Consider the following 21015-nt stretch of genomic DNA (forward strand, 5'->3'; position numbering starts at 1 on the left):
AAATCAGCGTCTCACAAACACACACACACACACACACACACACACACACACACACACACACACACACACACACGTACGTATATGCTCCATCCAGAGGTTGAGAGCAGATCAGGACGGATGTGGGGCTCAATATTTTAAATTTTCATTTCTCTGCCACCTGTCAATCACCTCTCTCAGGCGATAATTGATCGCTCTCTTCTCTCGTTTCCACCGTGCGGTCGTGTACGCAGCTCAGAGCCCATCAGAATATTAACGACGTCGTCGTAAGGATGAACCCTGGGCGCCTCCCTAGGGAGGTGTTCCAGGCACGTCCAGCTGGGAGGAGGCCTCGGGGAAGACCCAGGACCAGGTGGAGAGATTAGATCTCCACAGTGGCCTGGGAACGCCTCAGGATCCCCCAGTTAGAGCTGGTTAATGTGGCCCGGGAAAGGGAAGTTTGGGGTCCCCTGCTGGAGCTGCTGCGCCTGAGACCTGATCCAGGATCAGAGGCTGAAGATGAGATGTAGAACATATGATGAATCATCTATGATCAGCGGAAGAGCGTTCGATTTCCTCCGTGTGTGATCTTTAAGTGTAAACACAGCGTGTGCATAATTAAGGTGCATCGTTCCCTGCACACATGCTGAAGCCGTGTGGATGAATCTTTTATTACCGTGTCAAAACGTATCTGAGCCGTCGGCAGAAGCGGCTGTCCGCGAACCTCCGCATCTGAGTCCTCTTTCCTGCCTGGGCCTGACGATCCTTTGCCAAGATGGAAATAATGCAGCGATCCTCTTTACTCTATATGAAGAGCTCTTTTCCAAAACGAGATAAAAGCCAAATTTATATAAATGAGTTTGAGTCACTTTGCTGTTTAAAGAACCTTTTCACTGCTTCATCAGTGTTTCTGTCAAATCGCTTTATTTCCTGTTTAAAATGGTCTCAAACCACGACCAGCACCACACCTATTTTTAGCCTGAACGCGATACGTCCTCTCGACCAATCAGAATCCAGTGAGCGTTCTATGCGATCCAACACGGCGGCGCTCTGAAGCGAGAGAGTTTTTTGTGTCGTCCCTCCGTTCAACACGTTCAGACTGAGTGAAAGTGAAAAAAACGACTAAAAACAAATGAAAAATACCACAAAAATGTGACAAAATGACTAAAAACAGATGAAAAACACCACAAAAATGTGACAAAATGACTAAAAACAGATGCAAAATACCACAAAAAGTGAAAAAAACGACTAAAAACACATGAAAAAACACAAAAACGATTAAAAACAGATGAAAAAACACAAAAACAGATGAAAACACCACAAAAAAAGTTTAAAAAATGATTATAAACTGATGGAAACTCTCGACCAATCAGAATCCAGTGAGCGTTCTATGCGATCCAACATGGCGGCGCTCTGAAGCAGGAGAGTTTTTTGTGTCGTCCGTCCGTTCAACACGTTCAGACTGAGTGAAAGTGAAAAAAACTACTAAAAACAAATGAAAAATACCACAAAAATGTGACAAAATGACTAAAAACAGATGAAAAACACCACAAAAATGTGACAAAATGACTAAAAACAGATGAAAAACATCACAAAAATGTGACAAAATTACTAAAAACAGATGCAAAATACCACGAAAAGTGAAAAAAACGACTAAAAACACATGAAAAAACACAAAAACGATTAAAAACACCACAAAAACGATTAAAAACAGATGAAAACACCACAAAAAAAGTTTAAAAAATGACTATAAACTGTTGAAAATTCTCGACCAATCAGAATCCAGTGAGCGTTCTATGCGATCCAACATGGCGCCGCTCTGAAGCGAGAGAGTTTTTTGTGTCGTCCGTCCGTTCAACGTGTTCAGACTGAGTGAAAGTGAAAAAAACGACTAAAAACAAATGAAAAACACCACAAAAATGTGACAAAATGACTAAAAACAGATGAAAAACACCACAAAAATGTGACAAAATTACTAAAAACAGATGAAAAACACCACAAAAATGTGACAAAATTACTAAAAACAGATGCAAAATACCACAAAAAGTGAAAAAAATGACCATAAACAGATGAAAAAAGACTAAAATCAGATGCAAAATACCACAAAAAGTGAAAAAAACGACTAAAAACAGATGAAAAAACACAAAAACAGATGAAAACACCACAAAAAAAGTTTAAAAAATGACTATAAACTGATGAAAACTCTCGACCAATCAGAATCCAGTGAGCGTTCTATGCGATCCAACATGGCCCACTGTTAAAATGGATTTAGAGCGTTTTGGAAAAGAGCTCCTCAGATCTTTGTTCAGTGGTAAATGCAGCTTATTCATTCATGACGTGAGCACAGGAGCTTTGAACGGCAGCAGGTTTGTTGTGGTGGTAAAGGTGCGGCGTTGACAGACGCAGTGAAATATTAACCGTGTCACAATAAAGCTGGAGCAGGGAGGAGACGGCTCCAGCTTTAATGTGACTGGATTTAACCCCTTTCTGCTGAAAACACGGCAGACGTGTTTGCACGGGGACGGTCTCGTTCCTCACTCTGAAGATGAGGCGTTCTGTTGGAGGCGGCGGCCGGTGTCAGACCTGCAGCCGGCGCTGATTCATCTCGCCCTCGCTCTTTATCCTCCCCTCAGGGACCAGACGCCCTTTGACTCCTCGTCTCCATCGCCTCCGCTCTCTTCATTGGTCCGTCTCCTCCCTGCTCCAGCTTTAATGTGACCCGCTTAATATTTCACTGCGTCTGTCAACGCCGCACCTTTACCACCACAACAAACCTGCTGCCGTTCAAAGCTCCTGTGCTCATGTCATGAATGAATAGGCTGCATTTACCACCGGACAAAGATACGAGGAGCTCTTTTCCAGAACGCTATAAATCCATTTTAATAGTTTTCAGGAAAATTACATTTTTTACCTTTTTACCCACACATTTGGTTCATATTCAGTTTATCTTGTCAGAATGTTTTTTATGGCTCGGTCTGAACACGTTGAACGGACGGACGACACAAAAAACTCTCCCTCTTTAACCTCCAGTCAAATAAAAACTAGCCCGGTCCAACCAGGAAGTTGCTGGGGTTGGGGCTTGTCTTGAACATTGTTAGAAACACTTGGAGAACAGGTGGAAATGTTACTTAGTTTAGCTTTAGATCACTGAACTGTAAACCTGAATGACTCTGCTCGAGGTGAAGATGTGTGTGTGTACATAGAGAGAGAGAGCAGACTGTTAGATTAAAGTCCATACAGCACAGGCGGACTTCTCTCTCTGCTGTTTGAGGCTGCAGCCTGCACGTTCTGCACGTGTCTGATGATCATGCTGAGTTCAGTGGGGCAGTGATGCCGTCTGCCAATCACTGAGACTCAAACCTGACAGCGATCCTGACAGCAGCCGGTCGGGGTTTGACTTTAAAAAAACACCAACAAAACAAAAACCCTCCCAGATGCCACTCAGGTGGTTTCACCTGCTGAAACTTCTTTAACTTTAACTTTATCACCGCTGAAGCGTTATTCCAAGAATCTACGACTCTCTGCATCAAATCACGTTGGTGTTGGTGTGGTGGTTAGCACTGTCGCCTCACAGCAAGAGGGTTCCTGGTTTGAATCCCGGTTGTCCTTCTTTGTGGAGGTTGCATGTTTTCCCCGTGTCTGCGTGGGTTTTCTCCGGGTTCTCCGGTTTCCTCCCACAGTCCAAAGACGTGCAGGTGTTGGGTTCATTGATGACTCTAAGAGCGTGCTCACACTATCCTTTTGGCCGCGGCCAAAACCGTTTTTTCAGCTAAAGTCTAGTACCTTTAAGTAGTGTGAGCGCACCCGCTCCGCGCTCAACTGGGGCCAGCTGGCCCTCCACGGCCCGCTTGAAATAGGTGGGCTTTAGCGGAGCCGTTTGCACATGTACGAGCACGAGCGTGCGCACGTGTACGCGCACGAGCACGAGCCCTACGGCAGTAGCGGTATGTGCGCCTGTTCAGACATGTAAATAGAAGGACAGACCATGCGCGGATATTTAACAACAACAACAATGGCGGTGAAAGGTTCACGTTGGTGTGATGCGGAGGTGGAGTGTTTACTGCAGATTTGGTCGATGAAAAGATTCAAAAACAGTCGACAAGACGCACAAAAACTCCGAGGTCTATGGAAAGATTTGTAAACAAAGCCACACACACGCGATCAATGCGTGTGACGTGTTACGGCTTGATGGCATGTGGACAGCAAGAAGTATTGGCCGAGGCCCTGGTAGTGTGAGTACAAACGGGGCTGGGGCGCGGGGGGGAGAGGGAGGGGGGACAAGTACCCTAAAGTCCGGGTCTCGGTCCGGGAGGATAGTGTGAGCGCGCCCTAAATCACCCGTAGGTGTGAATGGTTGTCTGTCTCTGTTCGTCTCTATGTGTCCTGTGATAGACTGGCGTCCTGTCCAGGGTGGACCCCGCCTCACGCCCGATGTCAGCTGGGGTCGGCTCCAGCCCCCCCCCACGACCCCGACAGGGACAAGAGGCTGAAGACGAATGAATGAATGATTCTTTATTTACATACAAGCCTCAAAGAAATCCTGAGATCCCAACTGTGTGTTGAAGCTTCAGCTGCAGGGTTCTCATGCTGCAAACCTCCACCTTCATACGACGTGACGGTCACATCTGTCTCAGAGGCTGCTCTGATTTTGCAGAATGTAGATTTAAGTTGTGGGATTCAAACCAACACGTCCGTAACGTCACACTCCGGCTGACAGGACTTTCATATTACAATCGCTCCGTCTGCAGCAGCTGCTGCCGTCCTGAAACAAACTGTAAAACTATGATGCACGTTGATCAGTCAAACGGTCGAGGAGAGTCCTCCAGAAACAGCTCAGCCTGTTCATCAGAGCTGCAGAGAAGCTGCTCATTTAGGTCCACGACAGCTGAGGAGGGAGGTTTTCTTCCTGCGTTGATGTTGGAACCAAACGGCTCCGGTTAGAGCAGCAAACTCTCTGAACGCTTCACCGGCTCAGTGCGGAGACAAATCTCCCTCTTCTGGACTCTGTATAGGTTTAAATGAGCTTTTCTTCCAAAGCCTCGCGGCGTGTAGCTTTAAACATTTATTGACAACAGCAGCGCGGCCCGACTCCGCGCGCTGCAGGGTTCTTCCTGAGTGGATTCGTGCGGTGATGAATTCAGGTCATTTTCACATCAGGTTACATTTGAGCTCGATGTTCGCCGAATGTTTCCCCGTCAGGTTTTTACGGCATTACGCGGGAGATTGATGGATCTCTGTTCTCGTTGCCTCGCCTGTCTGGGCAGCGTAAAGACTATCTGTCTGCACCCTCCGCTCAATAGGACGGGAGGAAATGACTGTTCGGCCTCCAGAAAGTACACCTCGGAGCGGATGAACTCAGGCGAGTCATTATGTCATCGATCCCTGAGGCTTTAACCAGCAGGCAGATCTCACTACAGTCCAGACGCTCCCATTGATCACTCAGACCGGCGGTTACATAAGGTGACAAATGATGCACGCTGCAACTGAGGCGCCCTCCGATCTGGACGGGCGGATTCAAGTTGTTTCCCCTCTCAGCTGACTGTTGCCCTTCACATGCATTGGTGTCAGACACCACAGGGAAATGAAGGCTTCCAGCGCTACGTCATGTCTCTAGTTTGGTTTTGGGTTGATATCATTTGTTCCACAGATTTGATGCTTAATTTAACCATTTTTTACGAGTCCAATATTGATCAAAATGGGGGAAAATCCTCCAAAATCCCACATTAAGACGCCCAGACATTGACCAATTGGTTGATTGTATGTTTTGTCCCTTGTCCATTGTGTTGTTGTTGTTGTTGTTGTGAATCTCCTGGGGAAACTCATCCGTCCTCTGAACGCCCTCGGTCTCTAGTTTGTGTTTGTAACATCATGAGGCTGTGATTCTCCTCGAGGTCACAACAGCTCAGTTTAGACGATGACACGTCTCCTCTGGGGACGGACGTCATCACACATGAACACGACTGGGATCATTGAGTCCACAAGAGACCAACGACACTTTTTAACACAATAATACGAGTTTTTGTCACAATCCTACGACTTTTAACTCCGAATATTCTGACTTTTTTCTAAATATGCCAACTTTTTAATTGCCATTGTCCCTCTCATCATCTCATCTCATCTCATCTTCAGCCTCTGATCCTGGATCAGGTCTCGGGGGCAGCAGCTCCAGCAGGGACCCCAAACTTCCCTTTCCCGGGCCACATTAACCAGCTCTAACTGGGGGATCCTGAGGCGTTCCCAGGCCAGTGTGGAGATCTAATCTCTCCACCTGGTCCTGGGTCTTCCCCGAGGCCTCCTCCCAGCTGGACGTGCCTGGAACACCTCCCTAGGGAGGCGCCCAGGGTTCATCCTTACCAGATGATCCTGAACCACCTCAACTGGCTCCTTTCAACACAAAGGAGCAGCGGCTCTACTCCGAGTTCCTCACGGATGCTGAACTTCTCCCCCTCTCTCTAAGGGAGACTCCAGACCCCCTCCTGAGGAAACACAGTTCACACGCTTGGACCTGGACCTGGTTCTTTGGGTCCTGACCTGGACCTGGTTCTTTGGGTCCTGACCTGGACCTGGTTCTTTGGGTCCTGACCTGGACCTGGTTCTTTGGGTCCTGACCTGGACCTGGTTCTTTGGGTCCTGACCCAGCTTTCATGACCACAGGTGAGGGTAGGAACCAGGACTGAGGGTAGATCCAGAGCTTTGTCTTCCTCAGCTCTCTGTTCATCACAACGGTGCGGTAGAGCGACTGCAGCTCCGCCCCCGCTGCTCCGATTCTCCGGCCAAACTCACGCTCCATCGTCCCCTCACTCGTGAACCAGATCCTGAGGTGCTTGAACTCCTTCACTTGGGGTCAGGACTCATTCTTAATATCTAATAATATAATATTGTAAAACTGTTTTAATAGTCAGACTTTGGTGACTTCACAAGAGTCTCATGTTTACATTCAGACCCGGTTTATGACCTTCAACACTGTTTATGGACCCCAGTCTGCAGAAATATGACAATAGTCCATTTAAGAACAGGCAGCAGAGGATTCTGCGTTGTACACGGAGAGAAAAGTCGAACAGCTGCTTTTCTGGGCTCTCAGCGTTGCTTCCAGGTTTTTATTTTATCAATAAAGAATAGATTTTGCTGCAGTTTGATGAAAATATCAAATGGCTGCTTCGTCTCTGCAGAGGTCTGTGTCATTATTCAGCTCCCACTGCTGAGGCCACGCAACCACTCATGTTCAGCTTCTGTTGAATGGCGTGCGCATAAAGAAAGCGGTTGCTTCAACTTGTGTCTATATTTAGCCGTACTCTTACCTAATAGATTGGGGATTTCAGAGGATATAAGTGGATAGTTGGGGTGTGTGATCCATCTGACGCTTGTCTCAGCATCCACTCATTGATGGATGCATCCTGTCGTTGTTATTTCAGGCTGACACATTTACAACACTGCGTTTCTGTGGTGGTCAGTGCAGACACCCCGAGCTTCAAACTGGGACAGTGGAAAATGTTTGAGGTGATCAGATTTGGGAATGATGACGAGATTTGATTTTTTCAGGGAGCTGCTGATGGATCAGGTCCGGACAAGTTCCTCCTTTCTAGCACTAAACAGGAGATTGTCCATGTCAGACACTGGTTAACGTTAACGAGTTACATCACAAGATTACTGCCATTACATAGTAACATATTACAGAAAGTTACATATACACATGTGGAAATCGAGAACCGAAACCAGAATCATACACATTCAACCTTATCAGTTCCTTTTATCAATTCTGGCATTTTTTTATGACCGCTGCACGTTGTGCAGTAATGAACTCTCATCTCATCTCATCTTCAGCCTCTTATCCGGGGTTGGGTCGCGGGGGCAGCAGCCCCAGCTTCCCTTTCCCGGGCCACATTAACCAGCTCTAACTGGGGGATCCTGAGGCGTTCCCAGGCCAGTGTGGAGATCTAATCTCTCCACCTGGTCCTGGGTCTTTCCCGAGGCGTGAATCAGGGAAATAAAACGGTATTTTCTCTGTTTCATCACAGATAGAAATGCAGCTGCAGCGAGTGTCTCACTGTCTCCGTCCTCATTTATATTTTATAAGAAGCCTGAAAAGTCGGATAATAGAAGGGAAGTACGGAGAGGCGTTGATACGAACTGTGAACTGGCAGGTTCCAGAACGTCGCAGACCTGCACGCTGCAAGTATCTGCAAGTTTCAACTCGACTCGTTGTGAATCTCTGGTCTGGACTCTTACAGACACAACGCCGTGAATCTCGTCGTCTCTCCAGTTTGACATTTTCGTGTACGTCGGCCTCCTCCTCCTCCTCCGTGCGTTCTCACTCCTCCAGGTGATGTGTAGATGAGCTCAGGGTTGCAGTGCATTAGTGAAAAAGGGAGCTTATGTGTCTTTTTGTGGCACTTTACTTGTAAACAACATTCAGATGTTTGCATGTTTCGCAGTTATTGCTCCACCTGAGAACGCTCTCCGCTGCAGCCGTTTCCACCCACTCATTTATAACCGTAATCTTCAGTCATTGGTCGGGTCAAAGCTGCCAAATATAAACCTTCAACTGAGGAATAATTTAGACTGAAGCACTCTCCTCGGAGCCCGAATGTCATCAGATTGAGTGCCATCAGCGCGGAGGCTGCGGTGGAGACGGAGCAGCTGGGGAAAGTGCTGCCAGTCGGCCGCTGTAAAACGGTCTGAGTCAGATCTGTGCTTTTAAAAAGCTTTCATGTCCAGACGCATGTTTACACAGTCCTGCGTCACCGAAACTTCCACGGCTGAATGCACTTGCATGGCTCTCCTTGAAACCTAAACACATGCATTAAAGAAGCTTTTAATCTCAAAGGGAAAGCGCTCCGACTCACTTTGAGACACGAGAGTTCTTGCTGGACTTTAAGGCCTCGACCTCGACGAGCGTCTTTTAGATTTTTAAGAAAATAAAGTCGAGTTTTTCGTCCCGATAATGGCTCCAATTGTCGCGCAGACGCCTGCCGTGCATGCCGATGACATGTAGCCGAGCAGTAATGAGCAGAGCTTGCGGAGCGGCGCCGGTTCTGCAGGACGGTAGCGCTCACAGCAGCCCGGTCTTAATTTCCCTCTAATCTTCCTCGCTCACCTTGGCGCCCGGCTCTAATCACTGCACTGGAGGAAGCCAGCATTTAAATGAAGCAGCTTACTGGGTGATTAGGAAAAGGTAAATTATTCATTACAGAATGTGTAATCACAGAGCAGCTTTTGGTGGAGGATGAGGGAGTTCTGGGCCCGCTCTCCTGGAGCGAGACCACACCCCTTCCTGCTCCACTGACGGCAGCCACGAGGATCCTGGGAGATGAAAGGAGCCACTGAGCGCTTACGGAGCTGTGGCAAATCCACAGGTAATAAACTCCAGGCCTGAGAGCAGCTCGTTAGCTGCTGTTGTGAACTACTCCTCCTCACGTCAGGATTTTCTCTAACGCTGTTAATGATGCAGGAGAACTCCCATATTCAGTTTTCACCGTGCATTAAAGCCTCCTGTATTGATCGCAGCAGCTCACTGTGAGGAGTTGTGTCTCATAGTTGTGGTCAGGACTCCTGCAGGGGGTCACTTCATATGCAGGCGGGGCCGCGGGAGGTTTCTGAGGGCTTTTTCTCTCATGGAGAATGTTTTCTTTAGACCTGAGGCTGTTTTCCATGAGAGGTCAGTGAAGTGTGAAAGCTGCTGTCAGACTCAGGTGTGGTCCAGACAAAATCTCTGATTCATCGAAAACTGTGTGTTTGCATCCAGTGGAGCTCTGATTTTATTACACAAGCTCTTTGAGGTATTACAGAAATATGTTTCCTGACTGCGTTTAAGAAAAAATCATCTGTTAGCAGAGCTCAACACACGCAGAGTCGCTAACAGCCGGACGTGGCTAACAGTGATTAGCTCGGGGCAGCACGGTGAAGGCATTCAAAGGTCTTTTTTAACCACTAATGCTGCTGAAAATAACAGCAAACCTCTGCAGCAGCATGAGAAGAGTCCCTACACAAACAACAAAGCAGCAACAGCGTAGTTAGTGAAGCCAGAGTTTATTAAAGAGTGTTTTAAAGACTTACCTACTGGCCCCTGTACCAGCTCCTCTCATAGTAAAGTCCATTACAGTGGAAGGAGCCCATTGGTGCTTTGTTGTGTGTGTAGGGACTCTTCTCATGTTTGCTGTTATTTTCAGCAGTATTAGTGGTTAAAAAAGACCTTTGAATGCCTTCACCGTGCTGCCCCGAGCTAACCACTGTTAGCCACGTCCGGCTGTTAGCGACTCTCCGTTAATAGTTGCTACAAGAAAAAAACTGTCTTGATGGCTTATGTGATGTATGTGAGTGCTGTAAAAGACCAATGGAGGATTTTACGCCAGAATGACACTGCGTTTAAGAAAAAAAATAATCCTTTAGCAGAGCTCAACACACGCAGAGTCGCTAACAGCCTGACGGGGCTAACAGCCAGACGTGGCTAACAGCCGGATGTGGCGAACAGCCGGGCGTGGCTAACAGCCGGGCGTGGCTAACAGCCGGACGTGGCTAACAGCGATTAGCTTGGGGCAGTACGGTGAAGGCATTCAAAGGTCTTTTTTAACCACTAATACTGCTGAAAATAACAGCAAACCTCTGTTTGAAAAGTCCTGAAAAAATGATCTTTAGAAAAGAGTTGGAACCCTGAAACGTATTTAAACCCAAAGATGACGATCTTTATCGTAATTGTGTTTGTTTTGTAATTCACACCATGAACCACATGTTCCTCATGTTTACCGGTGGTGGGTTACGGTTAGTGACCCACCCCCAGTTGAATTGGATGGAAAATTCAAGGTTGGTAAAAGAAATTAAGGAAATCTCACAGAGCAGCTGGAGCGCCCTTGAGCAAAGCACTGAACCTGCAGGAGTGTGTAACAGCTGCTCCGTGCCCCTCAGTGTCTGGCAGCTTCCTTTGGACTGTGCGGAGATCCGTACCAATGTGAAACACAACGTCCTGACTCAGTGTTTCCTCCAGGAAGATTAAAAAAGTAACAGCCGGCACGGAGCCGAGGAGCAGTCATTAATCAGCCTGAATGGTTCCTGCTCCTCTACTGGAAATAACCTTGTCTTGTAAGTGACTGCTATCTCCTTCAGTTTATCAGAGGAGGTTAAGTGAACGCTCACCATCTGCGACTTTTCCACCATGAAACAATAATAAAAGCCCACAAAAAAGGGCTCCGCGCTCCCAAGATCACCCAAAGTCGGCGGTGTTGTTTTAGCCTAATGGGGCCGGTGAGCGCGAGAATAATTACCTGACGCCCGGAAGGTTCTGCATGAGGAACGGCGGATAAATGTGAGGCTGCTTCTAGTTTTTACTCACCCCGTGCAATGAGCCACGGGCCTGAGTCTCAACTCCAAACGTTTGTAATGGGGTCATAATTCATGAGGAAAGCAGCTTTGCTCTCTTGGCGAGTTTATTTCAGCAGCTAACGCGCAGCGAGAGAAATGGGACGTTTTAAAAGTGGAAGCCATGTAACGAGAGGTGTTAGTTCACTTCAGCCGGCGTCGTTAAGGCTGTTTTCGTGCGTTATTAGCAGAAAATGAAACGGAGGAAGAGTGGTGGGTAAACACTGGTAATGTAATGGTATTTATAACGACTGCAGATATGATTCTGCGGGGACTAAACGCGCAGTCAGGGCTCATTAAGCGCAGCGGCTGGGCCTGTTATTTGGTGTTGTTGTTGTATTTCTTGGCGTGTTCGTGCTCGTTCTAAAGTCTGTGATGAATATCAGATCTTCCTCTCCTACAACATCGACTCGAATCACAAAGCAGTCAGTCATTTGCCTTTGTTTCACTCCTCAAACACGCGGCAGCTTCTGCGAGAGGAGTGATTCTGCAGCACGCAGGAGTTTCTTCACTCCCGTCGCAGAGTAGCCGAAGATGCCTCTACTCCTCTCGCACGGCTGGTAGACAAGTAAAGCTGCTCCAGTACCTCAGGGCCTGAATCCTGCTGCTACAAAGAGCCTCATCGAGTCAGCTCATTAATGCACAACCTTAAAGGCAGTGACTGATGGTGGAGAATATTCCGTCGTGTGTGTGAGCACCACAGTGTTTCTTGCTGGGTAGTTTTAAAACTCTTGCATGAAAAGTGTCACTTTGAATTAAGATGTTTTTGGGTTTTTTTTTAATTGCACATGTTCACTCAGCCCTGTCAGCCCCCTGCCAGACATCACAGGAACATAAATGACTAATTATATGTGGAGTTTAGAAAATGGCTGGATGAACCTCGGTACGCTGACAGATGTCATCGTTCAGGAGGGAAGTATCTGTTCACTGTCGGGGTTTAATTCACGGATTACTGGGAAAGGGCTCATTTCTGTTACTTAAGTTACTGCAAAGAGTTTTTAACTAGCCATGATATCTCATCTCATCTCATCTTCATCCGCTTATCCGGGGTCGGGTCGTGGGGCAGCAGCTCCAGCAGGGACCCCAAACTTCCCTTTCCCGGGCCACATTAACCAGCTCTAACTGGGGGATCCTGAGGCGTTCCCAGGCCAGTGTGGAGATCTAATCTCTCCACCTGGTCCTGGGTCTTCCCCAAGGCCTCCTCCCAGCTGGACGTGCCTGGAACACCTCCCTAGGGAGGCGCCCAGGGTTCATCCTTACCAGATGATCCTGAACCACCTCAACTGGCTCCTTTCAACGCAAAGGAGCAGCGGCTCTACTCCGAGTTCCTCACGGATGCTGAACTTCTCCCCCTCTCTCTAAGGGAGACTCCAGACCCCCTCCTGAGGAAACACAGTTCACACGCTTGGACCCGTGACCTCGTTCTTTCGGTCATGATTAGCCATGATGGTCTCAATTTAATACCGCAAATAACAATGTCCAGTTGCTTTGGACTGAACTTGCTTTGAGGAGAACATGTACTGTATGTATAAACCAGTATAATAGGTACATTTTAATATACTCTGTATGTAATACAGGAAATCAGCCTAAAAGTACTCATCGTCTGTACGTTTTTTACTGTGTGAAGAGTTGACGTGACCTCCGTTTCCTTGATGGTGGGTACTTATAAAACACTCTCAAACATGGAGGAGCAACAGAAGAAAGTCCAACTCGAGGTATCAGACCCTCAACACTGCCGTTGTTACTTTCCATGAATAAATGTTCCTCCTCTGCTGAGACGACTGACTAATTACCCCGTGAGCGATGGTCAGAAATGGCTGCTTAATTGTCCCAGTCTCGCCACATACATCACCGCTCAGCTGCGGAGTAGAGATCGTTACTCTTTGCTTTTCCGTGCTCAGTATTAACGAGCAGGCGTATTCCTGTGTGCAAAATCATCAGCCAGTTAATCATGTCTGCGGCGGAAGCAACACCCACCTGTGATTGGCCGGTCGCTGAAGGACGCGGTGATTCACAAACACAAGCGCCCACAATATGACACCCGCAGTCTTTATTATCATCATCTTCTCTGTTGAGCAGCATCTCATTTACCGCGCTGTCGCTCTGTGATGAATGGAGGTGTGCGGCGGGGATATTATCCGGCTTCCTGTGCAAGAAACGCGAGAATATCCGCAAAATTAACGACTTGAAGTTATGGCGTTTATTGGATTGGTCACTACGAACGACTGATGGGAAGTTCTGGGAACGACTGCCACCTTGTCATTTACCGTCTTTGAAATGTTTTATACAATGTGTTTGTTTTGTTTGCTGCTGGAGGAGCAGGGTCGTCCCCCGACTATTGGATAGATTGCCATGTCCTGTGGAATCAAATTACCCAGATATGAGGTGGTATGACCCGACTCTACCTTCGCGTTGGCTCAGAAGACCAACTAGGCCGTAGGATGATGGAGTATAAAGAGTGACAATGGTGACAATCAGGGAGATCTGTTTATTGCAGCCCAGGTGAGATATCTAATCTCTGCAGCACGGTCAGGGTCAACCCCGGGGTCTTACCAGTTGGATGTGCCTAGAAAACTTCTAAAGGGAGGCGCCCTGATCGAATGTCCAAACCACTTTAACTTTGAACTGTACACTCGAAGTCCAGTCTATTGTTTGTCTCTCTGACATACTCCTGTGTCCTGTCTGGTGTCTATATGTACACTTTGTCCAGGCTGTGGACTGCTGAGCTGATTTTCCCTTCGGGATCAATGAAGTGGTTTGAACTTGAACTGGTCCCATTTGACGTGAAGGGACAATGGCTCTACTCCGAGCTCTATCTCTGAGGCCGCTGAGATCATTTCAGCACTCACACTGGTCAAAGGAACCAGACTTTTACCGTTAAACCTGTTTGGGCACGGCACGGATGAACAGTGTGAGTGCGACCTAAGTAACCAAAACCAGGGTTTTTTTCTAAACCCAATCCAGTAACGCTAGTTTTTGGACTCCCATGGTGTTAAAAAGTGACGTGATGGGGTCCTGACCAGGCTAACGGCGACTGCGACCATGTGAGTAGATGATGACGGCCCTCTGGTAGGTGTAGCAGGCTTCTTCTGACCCATACCTGTGATGCTGATAACGTCTAATAAAGCACATTCATGAGTGAAAACTCCAGCGGAAACTGGTGCAGTGTTATAGACGTGAACTTCTTGATGAGGTCTAAGAGTGTTGACGTCGTTCTGCCTGTTATTGTGTCTGTTTGAAGCCCTTCAGGCAAGTTAAATCCCCGTTACATTTGCATACGAGGTTCATGATCAACGCATGATGATTCTTAACGTTTCTGGCAACTTCCTGACATTGATTTACTCAGCACATTCATGCATTTCCTTTCTCTTTCAAACACAACATGAGCTTTACGCTAGCACCGCCCTCAGAACAACATTTAACACTCTTGGATATTCATGGTCATCACCATCAGACCAAAGTCTCAACTCAAGACACTTCAGGATAATCTAGATGTCAGGTTAAAGTGAAGTCTGCAGAGCTCATTCATGCTCCTCAGATGTTAAACTGCTTTTATTTAAATGATGCTACGACCTTTCCTTTTGTGTGTGTGTGTGTGTGTGTGTGTGTGTGTGTGTGTGTGTGTGTGTGTGTGTGTGTGTGTGTGTGTGTGTGTGTGTGTGTGTGTGTGTGTGTGTGTGTGTGTGTGTGTGTGTGTGTGTGTGTGTGTGTGTGTGTGTGTGTGTGTGTTTGTGTGTGTGTTTGTGTGTGTGTGTGGAGTCCTGACGAGGCGGTTTTAAGTCCTGGTTTCAATTTCACTGGGTGGATTTAATTGAACCAGACAGTTGGTGTGGATGCCGTGTGGAAAGCTATTCCTGTTTGAGACGTTCCCCCTGGATCTGCCTCAACATATTGTGTGTGTGTGTGTGTGTGTGTGTGTGTGTGTGTGTGTGTGTGTGTCTGTGTGTCTGTGTGTGTGTGTGCTCTTAACAGTGAGCAATTACTCACTTGGAGGAGCTCCCCCTTTGGTTGTATATTGGCTTTTATTTCTGGAGTTTAAAACGATGAGACACTCGTACTTGTGTGAGGATTACACATTGACATATGTTTCGCTCAGGGGGGGTGAACCGGAGTTGAACCCAGCTGCACAGATGAGGAAGCAAAAGAAAGTAGGAAGCCTCTTAAACGACCTGTCGACTCCGTTTTATATAATTCTTCCTTTCTCATTGTTACGTCCCAGATCGTTTATGTACGTCTTTAAAGGGACGGACGTAATAAAAACAGATGTAGATTCATTCATTCATCTTCAATCGTTTGTCCCTGTCGGGGTCGTCGGGGGCTGGAGCCGATCCCAGCTGACATCAGGCGTGAGGCGGGGTCCACCCTGGACAGGACGCCAGTCTATCACAGGACACATAGAGACGAACAGAGACAGACAACCATTCACACCTACGGGTGATTTAGAGTCATCAATGAACCGAACACCTGCACGTCTTTGGACTGTGGGAGGAAACCGGAGAACCCGGAGAAAACCCACGCAGACACGGGGACAACATGCAAACGAACCAGGAACCCTCTCCCTCTCGCTGTGAGGAGACAGTGCTAACCACCACAGCACCGTGTCAGATGGTAAATAACCAGAATGCTCTTCGGCGTACAGAAACAGCAGACTCTCTGATGAACCCAGGCCGGGTTATCTTGTACAGAGGAGGCCACGAGTAACATCAGCACTCTGAGGCGTGAGGCGCTGTCGTCCTCTGACCTGACCTGATCCCACCCCCCCCCACCCCCCCCTCCCTCGAGCCCAGTAGTTGCTGAGCTGTTCCTGCAACGGCGGCGGTGTCTCTTCAGGGTCACGCGGGGAAGGAGGATGGCATGGGCGCCGCGTTCTTGCTGACCTATTCACTACCTGCCTCTAATGGGTCATATTTTTGCTCCTGTGGCGGTGACAAATGGCTGCGCTCTAAAAGCCCTGTCCACGGTGCTGAGAGTCAGTTGATGTACGACTGAGTCCCGCTGATAAATGCTCACCATCAGTTTAAGCGTGACGGCGATTCATCACCTCGCCATGGTTTGGGTCGGGAATCCATATTGGATTTTTAATGAAAGAGAATATAATACAATTCAAAGTCAATGGGTTTGCCAATGTCCCCGCTCTCAACACACATGCACACACCCATTAAGGTACACACCCCTACACACACACACTGAAACAAACACTTTGAGATTGCATTGCATTTCCCTAACAGTGTTAGAGCGCCGGCCTCGAAGGGCAGCTGCTGTAATTGTGTTTGTCTCCAGCACATCTCACACTCCTGCTGCCGTGTGAGTCGGACGGGGACACAACAAGATTTATGCTCCACATCCGTTCAAATTAGCGTTTTGCATTTCAAAGGCGGCAGTTTGTTTTTTCTGTGACAACAGACACATTTTAAAGACACGCTTTGTCGTAGGAAATGTCAGTATTTAAACGAGAAACGATCGTAGTTATAAGACACCACACAGGTTTAATGAAAAATGTATTTGTTCATAAAATTGTTTACATTATAGTCCCTTTAATTGTACACTAGACTAACAATAGGTTGTTTTTTTTTTCTCCTGCTATTATAAACTTACTTTGCTCGGCACCGTTTTAATGTAACACAGCAAAGAAAATGCTTTTCGCAGACATCGAAGCCGTCTCAACAAAGTATTTAGGACAGAATAGTTCCTGTGCTGGGCTTTACTCTGGCTGCACTGCATGAATGACCAGTAGCCATGTAGATTATAGTCAACACATCTGCCTGATTAAGCTTCTTATTATGACACAAGTTTGAAATATAAAATAGTCTTTGCCTTTAGCCATTTATGTAAATGCATTCAGATGCCATCCATCTTAATTCCACTGCAAAATGTCCCATTAAAAGTCTTGAAAAGAAGGACACGTACATTACATTGTCCAGTGTCCATTACTCTTAATCTTCGCTTAATCCCAAAGTGCTTTTACAGACAAGGACATTTCTTACATGGATTCATCCGGTAAGTCTATTACAGTGGCCCTCACCTTGATCCCAGACGTACCAAATTCCAGATAAGAAGAAGAAGAAGAAGAGGAGGTGGAATGAGTGCCGGGAATCAGGAGCGCTTCAGCCGGGTCTGCTATCAGTTTCCTGTAAAACACTTGGCTGTACAGAGACGTGTAGATAATAGAGCAAGCCACGGCAACCACGATAAAAAACACTGCACAAGTAGCCATCACCAGACTGTCCCAGTTCTCAGTGTTCCCCCTCGGGACCGCTGCATCCTTTGTGGTCACGTTGACACAGTCCCTGCTGTATCCAGGCTGTGCTGCAGTGACCTCAACACAAACCTGGTAGCAAGTGGAAGGCCTCAGCTGTTTGATGTGGTACTCTTTGACATCAGCAGGGAGCCGGGCTGTGAATGGCATCAAGAGGCCGCCGCCTTCGGCTAAAGTGGACCAATTTAGTTGTGATACCAAACCCCCTGCGCTCTCCCAGGAAACCCTTACAGAGTGAGACTGGACTGATGTTACATATACATGTAGAGGTTGATTCAAATGCTGGGCAACGTATCCGTCCACCGCAACCATCACTGACTTGAGGTCTGCCCCGACAAAATTGTGGGCGATACAGGTGTACGAGCCTGCTTCCTGCTCCGTGGCGTCATAGAGGTCGAAGGTTCCCTCAGGGTGCATGTAGTACTTATCGGACACGCTTCCAGGCAGGACCCTGTCACCAGATGGTGTCACCCAGAAGATCTCAGGCTCTGGTTCTCCGAACGCCCGGCAGTGCAGTGACACAGACCTCCCTTTTCCGACTTCGACAAAATCCCGGAGGCTCCCGGGTGAGATCAGAGGAAGGCAGATCTCTGTCATCTCCCTGAAATGCACCTGTCGAACATGCTGGCCTTGGTACTCTGGAGGCTCCACACAGAACAGGGAGTCAGGCTCCATGAACCGAACAGTGGTCCTGTTCATATTGACCCAGCGGATGACGCAGTCGCAGCGGATGGGGTTGCTGTGCAGACTGACCTCTCGCAGGTTGGGCAGGGACTCCACAGTGCTGCGGTGGAGTGCACTAAGTGCGTTACTGTTCAGCATCAGAGTCTCCAGCCTGGGGAGCTTGTGGAAGGCCCTGGGGTGGATGTAGGACAGCCTGGGATTGTTGGTGGCCTCGATTTTTGTCAGCTCCGGCAGGTTGTTCAGGGCAAAACCGTCGATGGATACAAGCTCAGGCATGCTGTTGATGCCGAGCTCCTTGAGATGCATCATGTCCATGAAGTCACCTCTCTGGATCCTCTCGATGGGGTTCTTATTCAAATCCAGAAACTTCAGGTTCTGGACTCTGGTCAACGCCACCCGGGGGACACGATTGAGCAAGTTGTCAAAAAATGAGATGCTCTCCAGGTTCTCTAGGCCAACCAGAGCGTTGTCCGGCATTTCAGTCAAATTCATCTTGGCAAGCACAAGGCTTCTGAGGTTCGCCAGGGGTTTAAAGTTCATGCCTGAGAGCTCGATGATAGGGTTTTCTCCAAGCATCAATATCTCAAGATTGGGAAGATGCTGGAACCACTGGCTGTTGATGCTCGTCAGTCGATTGGAATTGAGATGGAGCCTCAGCAGCCGGCTCAGGCCCTGGAAGGCCCCAGGGGTGATGGAGAAAATCAGGTTGTGGTTAATGTAGAATTCCTGGAGGTTGGACAGGGAAGCGAGGCAGCTGTCGGACAGCTCTTGAATCCAGTTCTCCTCCATGTGGAGTGACAGCAGCCGGGGTAGAGACCCCAGACAAACATCGCCCACCGAGGAAATATTATTCTGAGACAAGTCAATTTCAGTGATGTTGACCAAGTAATCCAAAGTTTTCTCAACAGTAACAATGTTGTTTGTCTGCAGCAGCAGTACCTGTGTTTCTGAGGGCAGCCTCTCCGGGAGCACAGTGAGGCCCAGGTCATTACAGTCCACAGTGGCAGTCTCGGTGTAAATAGAGCTGGGTGAGAACCAGGGTCGTATCTCACATCGACACAATGCCGGGCAACGAGTGGCCCCCTCAGAGGCCAGAGCAAAGGCAGCCAGAGACAGCTCAGCCAGCAAACAAGCCACAAACGCTGTCTCCTTCATCTTGGCCCCGTATTCCCTTCAGCCAGTAATTGGCCCGTATGGAGTCGGCTGTTAGCACCGTTAACTTCCCAAATACAAGCTCATTTGTTACTGCAGCAAGATAGAGTAGATTTCTGCTGACGCCTGGTCCCCGTGGCTTCGGCCGTGTTGTTTTCCAGCTCTTGGCAAAGAGAGGCAACCTTTCCGTTCGGTCCGTGCCAGGTTGTCACGCACGCTGGGATATGTCAAGGTCGATGTATCCTTCAGGGAGCGGCGCTGTGCAGCAGAGGGGCGGTGGAGGAATGCTGTGGCTCCGGCTGGGGACGAATCGCTCTGCCTTCCATCATTATTATCCTCCGTCGCTGTCACTGGTGTCAGTTTCCATCTGGGGAGACAGGAGAGAAAAAAGGCCAATGTAACGGCGTGCCGGCGAGATATGAAGGTGTATTGACATTTAGGAATATTGAGACTTATGAAGTCTTTTCAGCCTCATTTGTTTTTATTGCTTTCCTCGCACCGCTGGAATTGTAAGTTATGATTAACTTGACCTTATGTATATTATTTGACAGGTTTGAAACAAGAAAACGGTACTTTTGAGTCTCTTTTTATGGCTGAAGGGTGAAAGAACCGGCTCTTAGATCACATGTGTCGAACTGATCCAGTAAAGAGTCGCTGTGGCTGCAGGTTTTCAGTCCACTCAAGCAAGAACACACCTGACTCGACTTAGGGTGCACTCACACTGTCCTTCCGCACTGCGCCCCGGGCTTGAGGGTACTTGTCCCCCCTCCCTCTCCCCCCGCGCCCCAGGCCCGTTTGTACTCACACTACCTGGGCCTCGGAGAATGCTTCTTGCTGCCTATACGTCATCACGCCGTAACACGTCACACGCATTGATGACGTCATGGCGATGCGTGGCTTTGTTTCCAGATCTTTCCGTAGACCTCTGAGTTTTTGTGCGTCTTGTCGACTGTTTTTGAATCTTTTCATCGACCAAATCTGCAGTAAACACTCCACCTCCGCATCACACCAACGTGAACCTTTCACCGCCATTGTTTGAAATGTCCGCGCATGGTCCCTCCTTCTTTTTTCTATGTCGTAGGCGCACAGGAAATGACCTCAGAACCGCCGTAGGACTCGTCATCGTACACGTGCGCACGCTCGTGCTCGTACACGTGCAAACGTGCTTTACTAAAGCCCACCTATCTCAGGTCCGCAGTTATGCGCGGAGCGGTTGCACTCAAACTGCTCAAACGCACTAGGCTTTAGCTGAAAAAACGGTTTCGGCCCGGTGCGGAAGGACAGTGTGAGTGCGCCCTTACTCAATCACCTGAACTGCCTTCACACAGTTAACTTGTTGGACCACGAGTGTTTTTGATTGGTTGGAATGAAAACCAGCAGCCCCAGCGACCCTTTACTGGATCAGTTCGACACCCCTGTCTTAGATGATGCTCATAAGTCTGTTGATTCAAAATGCAAACACACACTGTATTGTAATTAAGGAGCTTCCCCACCCCCCTGAACCTCTCTCCTGTTGTGAACAATGCACCTGTGCACGCTTATCACATCGCCCACACACAACACAAGCAGCTGACAGGTTACCGCGACTGAAACACGAC

At 48.1% G+C, this 21015-nt stretch overlaps 2 protein-coding genes across 2 annotated transcripts in view; one reads left to right on the forward strand and one right to left on the reverse strand.

Annotated features, from left to right (window-relative positions):
• Window positions 1-21015, forward strand: part of immp2l (inner mitochondrial membrane peptidase subunit 2) — a 112241-nt gene that overhangs the window by 63786 nt on the left and 27440 nt on the right. The window lies entirely within an intron of this gene.
• On the reverse strand, window positions 17306-19420 carry LOC310949204 (leucine-rich repeat neuronal protein 3-like; the record flags this gene model as incomplete). The annotated part of the gene is made up of 1 exon (XM_083916559.1): window positions 17306-19420. The coding sequence occupies one exon, from the start codon at window positions 19418-19420 to the stop codon at window positions 17306-17308; it is 2115 nt and encodes a 704-aa protein (XP_083772685.1).

Source organism: Echiichthys vipera (assembly GCF_963691815.1).
Source record: "Echiichthys vipera genome assembly, chromosome: 7".
NCBI classification, from domain to species: Eukaryota; Metazoa; Chordata; class Actinopteri; order Perciformes; family Trachinidae; genus Echiichthys; species Echiichthys vipera.